The sequence below is a fragment of the Mus caroli genome, chromosome 3, assembly GCF_900094665.2.
Source record: "Mus caroli chromosome 3, CAROLI_EIJ_v1.1, whole genome shotgun sequence".
Lineage (NCBI taxonomy): Eukaryota > Metazoa > Chordata > Mammalia > Rodentia > Muridae > Mus > Mus caroli.
In genome coordinates this window covers 135,920,657-135,929,283 of record NC_034572.1, presented here as the reverse complement: position 1 = coordinate 135,929,283, position 8,627 = coordinate 135,920,657, and the positions used below count along the sequence as shown (strand labels likewise).

At 41.6% G+C, this 8,627-nt stretch overlaps 1 protein-coding gene across 1 annotated transcript in view; it reads right to left on the bottom strand.

Annotated features, from left to right (window-relative positions):
- Positions 1 to 5,173: 5,173 nt before the first annotated feature.
- The window catches only part of LOC110291948 (guanylate-binding protein 1-like), a 15,348-nt gene continuing 11,894 nt past the window's right edge, over positions 5,174 to 8,627 (bottom strand). Inside the window, 3 exon segments of the mRNA XM_029475550.1 lie at positions 5,174 to 5,266; positions 5,701 to 5,873; positions 6,086 to 6,194. Of these exon segments, the coding sequence (XP_029331410.1) occupies positions 5,174 to 5,266; positions 5,701 to 5,873; positions 6,086 to 6,194 (375 nt within the window).

Genomic DNA, 8,627 nt, shown 5'->3' with positions numbered 1-8,627 from the left:
GAATATAAATATACATAAATCTCCTGAAATACTCTTGTGATACATTGTAACCCAGCAGTAAACACTGAGGGAGAAGGACCAGAAGTAGAGTTGGGAGGATAAAATCCTATTATATGATGCTCAGGTGTAAAGCTTTGCTGTAGCATTTACTGTGTGGCAGAATGCCTTTTAGACTCTGATGGTGCTGTGGTAAACAACAAAAATGAGAACAACAAGACCAACAAAATCATAAAAAAAGACCAGGTCAATTAGGCCTTATGTTCTAGACAAATGTGCACAATAAATACTCATAGGTAGCAATGAAAGTGATAACCACTAGATGGCACACTTTGCTGTCTGAATTTTATGAATCTAATTAGTGCTTTGAATCAAGTAATGCTGTTGAGTTCTTTTCACTAAAGAAAGATGTGTTTAGATGGATTTGGTAGGTTTTCATTCTTATGTATTGCCTTATATTTTTCTTTTCTTTTTCTCTACTGCTTGTCTGTTCAGGGAATGTGGCTAACACATGCTAAGGAGATGTGCTGGCATGATGCATGGGGGAGTAAATACCTCTTTCTAAGGAATAAGAGTCTCCTCTCTCTTCCTAGGGCATTTTCTGTGAATATGTGTTTATTATCTTTATTCACTATTAGACAGTTACCTAATCCCAATTCTTTGAAATTTATTTGTTTCTCTTTTCTGTGTAAGAATGTTTGGTCTACATGTGTGTATGTGTATCATGTACATGTGTTTGGCCATGGAGGTCTGAAGGAGGCATCAGATCCCATGGAACTGGAGTAGGAGATGGTTGTAAGCCCCCTCATGAGTGCTGGGACTCAAACGTAGGTTTCCTGGAAGGTAGCCAGTGTGCTTAACTACTGAACTGTCTACCCCTACTTCCCAATTCATGTTGCTGTCCAACAAAGAATTCTGAATAAGTAATCCCTGTAGTATAGGCAGCTGTGATTTTCTATGGGATCTTACGTAGCTCACTAGGGAGACTGTGACTGACCTAAGATGAGAAGATCTCTGTAATAAAATATGGGAAAGTGTGTTGGGATTTTTTTTAGGCTCTCCTGTCTTCTGTGTCTTTCTCTACAGGGGGTAGGGGCCTGGGGTGAATTTGCTGCCACATTTCTTCCCTTTCCATTGAGATGAAAGGTTGTTCTATGTTTCTAGACCTATTTTGATGTCCACTAGCATCTAGGCAATGTGGCCACACATCTTTGTTACTTCAGTTCCACCACACTCAGGAAGGACTAACTGTAAAGAGAGGGTCTGAATCACCTTCACAGAGACTGAGTGCTCAGTAAGAATTATATGTTAGTATTAAAGAGACTTTGGAGGTAGCTCATGATATCCTAAAACCAGGTTCTCATCACAAAGGAAATCCCCCAACCACCACCAGAAGAACAAAGGACAGGGATTAAGAGACAAAGATAGTAGATAGAGGACTAGAGCAAAGGGGAAGAAAGTGTTACCCTAGTCCTCAGTCCTTGGGGACAGGACGTACTGGGGTTAGTTCATATTGTTGTTCCACCTATAGGGTTGCAGATCCCTTCAGCTCCTTGGGTGCTTTCTCTAGCTTCTCCATTGGGGGACCTGTGTTCCATTCAATAGATGACTGTGAGCATCCACTTCTGTATTTGCCAGCCACTGACATAACCTCACACAAGACAGCTATATCAGGGTCCTTTCAGCAAAATCTTGCTGGCATATGCAATAGTGTCTGGGTTCGGTGGCTGATTATGGGATGGATCCCTGGGTGGGGTAGTCTCTGGATGGTCCATCCTTTCCTCTTAGCTCCAAACTTTGTTTCTGTAACTCCTTCCATGGGTATTTTGTTCCCTATTCTAAGGAAGAATGAAATATCCAGACGTTGGTCTTCCTTCTTGATTTTCTTGTGTTTTGCAAATTATATCTTGGGTATTCTAAGTTTCTGGCCTAATATCCATTTACCAGTGAGTGGATATCAAGTGACCTCTTTTGTGGTTGGGTTACCTCACTCAGGAGAATGCCCTGCAGGTCCAACCATTTGCCTAGGAATTTCATAAATTCATTCTTTTTAATAGCTGAGTAGAACTCCATTGTGTAAATGTACCACATTTTCTGTATCTATTCCTCTGTTGAGGGACATCTGGGTTCTTTCCAGCTTCTGGCTATTATAAATAAGGCTGCTATGAACATAGTGGAGCATGTGTCCTTATTACCAATTGGAACATCTTCTAGGTATATGCTCAGGAGAGGTATTGCTGGATCTTCCAGTAGTACTATGTCCAATTTTCTAAGGAACTGCCAGACTGACTTCCAGAGTTGTTGTACAAGCTTATAATCCCACCAGCAATGGAGTAGTGTTCCTCTTTCTCCACATCCTCACCAGCATCTGTCATCACCTGAATTTTTGATCTTAGCCATTCTGACTGGTGTGAGGTGGAATCTCAGGGTTGTTTTGATTTGCATTTCTCTGATGATTAATGATGTTGAACATCTTTCTCAGGTGCTTCTCAGCCCTTCAGTATTCCTCAGTTGAGAATTCTTTGTTTAGTTCTGTACCCCATTTTTAAATGGGGTTATTTGAATTTCTGGAGTCCAGCTTCTTGAGCTCTTTGTATATATTGGATATTAGTCCCCTATCAGATTTAGGATTGGTAAAAATCCTTTCCCAATCTGTTGGAGGCCTTTTTGTCTTATTGACAGTGTCTTTTTGTTGACTAATATTTTGTCATGAAATTTTGCATTTACGTTCATGAAGGATGCTAATCTGTGGGTTTCTCTGATTTGTATCTTTTTTTGGACTGATTTTAATATCAAGATGGTGCTGTTCTCATAGAATGAATTAGGAAATGATTCCCCTTGTTTATCATTTCTTCTTTACATGTACCGAAAGAGAACACTTTCTGGATCTGGAGAAGTGGTTTCTGGGTCTTTTTTTTTTTTTTTTTAAATACTACGAGTCTAACTTCTAGAAAGGTTGTAATTCAAGTGAACTCATTATCAAACATGAATTTGACAGCTAAAAGTATTGAATTTCAACTTGACAAGATCTGGAATCACCAAGGCGACATCTCCGAGGCAGGCCTCTGATGGAGTTACTAGATTGTTAGTGGAGGTAGGTAGGAAGACCTACACCAGCTGTGGAAAGACAGTTTCACAAGCTGAAGTTTCTGGCTGAATAGAAATGAGAAATCGACTGGACCACTAACACTCACCTCTCTCCATCTCCTCACTGAGCATGCAATGTGACCAAGCTCCTCCCACTTCTGACATCTTGATATCCCTGCCACGAGAAACCATACCTTGCTCAAGTTGCTTTTTCTGGTATCTTGATACAACAACCAGGGAAGTAAGGAGCCAGTGAGTTTAGTTCCTTGAGAAGCTTGTTGATCTATTTATCTATCTGGACTATCACTGTTACTTACACTCACTTGTCAGAATGCTCATTTAAAAAAGTTCTTCATTTATCACAGACTGTTTTTTTATCATTTTCATTGTGTATATTCATTATACATGGTACTGTGCTGTAAAATGATATCTTTATATAATCATGTCTAGTATCTTTAGTGCATCTCCTTGCTCCTACCCTCCTCTCCATGCCTCTTCCATTAGTCCCTCTGTCTCCTTAGATAGTTTCACTATGACTTTTTGTTATATATATATATATATATATATATATATATATATATATATATGTGTGTGTGTGTGTGTGTGTGTGTGTGTGTGTGTGTGTCTATATGCAGCTAGAAGCATATATTAAAGAGAACACATATATGTCCTCTTGAGACTGATTTAATAGGCTTAATATGATTATCTGTGGTTGTATCAGCTTCCAGCATACACCATGATTCTGTTCTCAATTGCTCTCTACCTTATTTTTGAGAGAGGGTCTTCAGAGAAACCAGAGTTTATCTGTTGCCTAGGCTGGCTGGCTACTAAGCTCCATGAATCCTGCTGTGTATTCTTACTCCACCTTCAGGGCTAGGATGACAGGTGTCTAACACAATATGTGTTTAGTTATGTGGATGCAAGGATATAAATTTAGGTCCTAATGATTGCAAAGCATTTTTCCCACTGAACCCTGTCCGATAAAATTTCTCCATCCTTTTAAAAGATGCTAACCACTAGCCTTGCCCCTTTGGCAGTTGGGATATACTTTATATATACTCAAAGTACTAAGAGTTGGTCAAAATATGGGAACAAGTGCCTTTATTCTGCTTAGGGAAAAATCAAAAGGATTTCAAATACAGATGCAGGGAAAGACAAGGGTGAGTTTGTGGTTACAGATAAATCACTAAAGGACTTTTGAGTCTAACAGGTTACTCATCATCATTTAAAGCCCGTCTTTCAAGTTACTGCTCTACACTGTCCTTAGGCATCTATGTAAGCCAGGGTCACCTGTTAAATTTGCAAACGTCCCGTTACAGTTTTAATTTATGTGAACTGAAACATTTCCATCTTCAGCCCATCCATTTGGGATTCAGGTTCTTTTTCATGCTAATGGTTTCTCCCATATTTTTGTGAATATTATATATTAGGACCCCAGGTCTCCATGGAGATGTCTTGATTCACAATGCAGTGAATCCTACAACTTCGCATTGTAAGAAATGTGGCTGGCTATTCTTCTTTTTTTTTTTAAAGGGAATTTTTTTTTTAAAGTTTTATTTATTTATTATATGTAAGTACACAGTAGCTGTCCTCAGACACTCCAGAAGAGGGAGCCAGATCTCGTTATGGATGGTTGTGAGCCACCATGTGGTTGCTGGGATTTGAACTCTGGACCTTCGGAAGAGCAGTCGGGTGCTCTTACCCACTGAGCCATCTCACCAGCCCCGCGGCTGGCTATTCTTTTTCTTCAGACCCATCACGCCCCTGTTCAACTTAGTTTCTAATCATGCGCCAAGATTTATGAATATGCTCAGGGTCCATTTGTCCCTTGGAGACAATTATTTGGAAAAGTGACTTTTTTCTGAGCAATCTGTTGATCCCTCTACTATGGTAGAGTGTCAGTGATACCCTCTGTACACAATCTTAAGGAGGATAAACATGATTTCAACAATCACATTGTGTGTCTTTCCTGACTTGTACTTTTCTGATGCCAGAACCAATTGTTATCAACAAGGGTGCGGCTTGCTCCCAATTCTGTATGCTGTTCAGCTCTGCTTTGGGTGGCAGGACAGCGCTGGGTATCAGGCCTTCAGCTTATGATACATCTGGAACTGGCTTTCCCCCTGAGATCCTCATTCTCTTTCCGAAGTCTTTCACACTCCTGCTGAATTTTCTCCCTTTCCTAAAAAGTGACAGGAGGAGAAAATGAACTGTTGCACCGGGTTGATTCCCTTGTTCTATGCAGGTTCTATAGTAGTTAGTTTTTATTATTTCATTTCTTAGAATTTACTCTAGCCTTAATTTTTATTGTAATTTTAATCTGTTTTTATTTATAAGTAAATTTTAGTGTTTAGGGTTCCCCTTAGCTCAGAAACAGTTCCACTGGTGGACTAACACATCTGTCTAATTCAGTTCCAAGCATCCAGTTCTGTGGCTCACAAATACCTATAACTCTAGCTCCAGGGCATTTCATTCCCTCATTGGGCCTTTAGAGATATTACATGCATACAAGCAAATTCTCTCTCTCTCTCTCTCTCTCTCTCTCTCTCTCTCTCTCTCTCTCTCTCTCAACTTTTTTTAATGAAGAGAACATAGCAGGTTCTGCAATTGTAATACCTTAATTTTGTGCTCAATGGCTCTTTGTTGCTCCTCCCTCAGCTGTGCCTGTTCTCTTTCCATCTTCTCAAGCAACAGTTTCATGTGCTCCTGGTGCTTCTGCTCTTGCTGTTCTATCAACTGGTCATTCTTCTTTTGAATTTCCTCCAGCAGTTTTGAGGCATTCTCCACAACTACAGTTTTCATATTTAGCACCGTGAAGGAAAGGAAGCAAGAAGGTGTAAATGCTGTTCTACTCTTCCTCTAAGACTTCATTTTTACTGCTGACTTCATTGTGATACCCATGTCTGATGCCAGCCAGTAAGATACAGCTTTGTTCTTTTAGCTCTACTTTAGGGTCCCAGGATTACAGATTATTTAAACCTTTCCTGGCTTTTGAGGACACATTGTCCCTTAACTTTTGCCTTACATTCAATCAGACTCTGGTCTTTCTGTTGAACTGCATCTATTATATCATCCTTTGTCTGCAAGAATTTCTTGAGAGCTTCTTCAGCCTTTGAGTAGAGGGAACATAAAGTTTACAGGAAGAATGACAGTAAGCTTTTGTACCTTCCTTCCTACTGAACTTTCCTCTAATGATACCAATCACAGAGGCAAGCACACAGTCTAGGCTGGACTCCAGTAAGGAATGTTTGTTATTGGAGGCCTCTGTTAGAAAACAAAGACTATCTTTTTAGACTGAGGCTTCTAACTTTGGAATTAATGTTAACTAACTTTAATTAACTTTGGAGTTAATAGATGCATAAGTTTGCTGAACATGTAATCCCTCAAGGAAAACAAAAAGATCAGTGAAAGTGCGGAAGGAAGCATGGGGCTGGGAAAGACGATGGACAGAGGACATGGGACAATATCATTTAAAGATAATGTGCCTGCCATTGAAAGAAAATTAAATTCAAGGTCCATGACTCATGCGGCTTGCTAGTTAGGAGGCCTTTTTGGGCCAAGGGCAAAAGAAGAAAGACTGTTGCTGTTAAGTCATTCCAGGAACTGGCTAGCCATAAGAATAGAGGCATACAAAGACACCCTGACTATCTCAGCAGGGTCGTCCAGACTATCTCAGCCAAGTTAAGCACCTGCCCCTCTGAATTGCTGTTACCTCACTCTGCACATACAATTTGCTGATGTTTAAACTGTCCAATTGTGTGTAACTGCACCAATTCTTCCCCTGCCCCCAACTTTTTTGTATATAAACCCCTAGCTTCTGAGCCTCATGGTTGACTCCTCTGTCTCCTAGTGAGATACGTGTTGTCCCGGAGCTCCATCATTAAACTACCTCATGTGTTTGCATCAAGACAGTCTCTCGTGATTCCTTGGGTGTGTGCACCATCTCGGGACTTGTGGGTGGGGATCTCCCCACTGAGGTCTTTCATTTGGAGGTTCCACCGAGATTTGCATGACACCTAGGAACCCGAAGACCCCTTGGAGGTACGTTTGTGTGAGTCTTATACGTTGTCTGTTGTCTGAGTGCGGCATTGCTGAGTTTGTGTTTGGTTTCAGTTTTCTGGGAGCTGCCACTCTGGGCAATAAAGACCCAGTGGCTGCAGAAGGAGACGTCCTAGGATCGCAGACTGCAACCCTGGAAGACGTTCCATGGGTGGAGGGAGTGGATGTGGAATCCCACCCCTGTCAGAAAAGTCAGGAGAGCCTGGCTGTTGTCTCTCAGAACAAAGGAGATGGAATGCTCCTTCTACCGGGAAGGGAGTAGACGTAGAATCCCAACTCCTCTGCGGATGCATGTGTTTAGATGTACTAGTGTCTAGTGTCTTTGTTTTGTTTCTGTTTGTTTGTTTTTTTTTTTTCTGAGTTTTGTTATGGGACAGACAGTGTGAACCCCTTTGTCTCTGACTGTGGACTATTGGACTGATGTTAGTTAGGGCAAGAGGACAGAATTTGTCAGTGATAGTTAAGNAAAACAACTCAGCACTGCTTTCCCACGGGCAGGCCTGCTCCCTCATGCACCCCAGGCCTGCACGGACCTGGCAGTATGCCCACACCGCATGCTGACCTCCCCTGCCCCTGACCCTGGCCTGCCGCCATTAGATGGATGGACAGGGAGAAGAGGAAGAGACTGTGGGAGTGGCCGGCCAGAAGCGCCTTCTCTGGCTGCTTCTCATACTTGCCTAATTATGTTTTCCTTTCCCCTACATCCCACCTGCCCATCTCCAGGCTTTGACAGTACCAGAGTGCCTCTTGTTAGCAAAAAAGGTGATTTCACTTTGAGATGTCAGTGGCCCAGTGCAGCCAGCTGTGAGAGCTGTGCTCCCTTCCCTGCTCCATGTGTCTTCTCTTCTTGGGTGGCCCCACCCTGAGCTGCTGGCAGTGAGTCTATTCCAAGCTCCAATAAGGGAGGCATCCACCCACTGGGGACTTCTCCTGTCCCAGGTAAGGAGCACCTGTGAGTCTAACCACCAGGCTCTGATAGAGGTCTTGTCTCTGTGAGACTAGAAAGAGCCCCAACAATCTGACCAAAGTAATAAGAAATTACAGAAGTTAGAAAAAGGACAGAGTAAGTCGGTAAGAAAGTGCAAGAAGAAGAAGAAGAAGAAGAAGAAGAAGAAGAAGAAGAAAAAGAAGAAGAAGAAGAAGAAGAAGAAGAAGAAGAAAAGAAGAAAGAGAGGAAGAAGAAAGAGAGGATGAAGAAAAATACAGAAGTGTATAGAGGTCTAAAAAGAAGTGAGCCTAGACTGTAAGGAAGAACAAAGCTTCAGCAGATTCAGGAGAGATAGATGACAGTGACAAGTAGAGAGATTAACAGTGAAGAAAAGTGAAAATAGAGATGAAAGAGATTAGAGAAGTCTGAGATGAGAGAGATACTCCAAATGGGAAATATTTAGAGTAAGAACCAGTAAGTAAGAGGCAGAGAAGGCATATTACAAGAGAGAGAGAGGAGAGAGAGAGAGAGAGAGAGAGAGAGAGAGAGAGAGAGA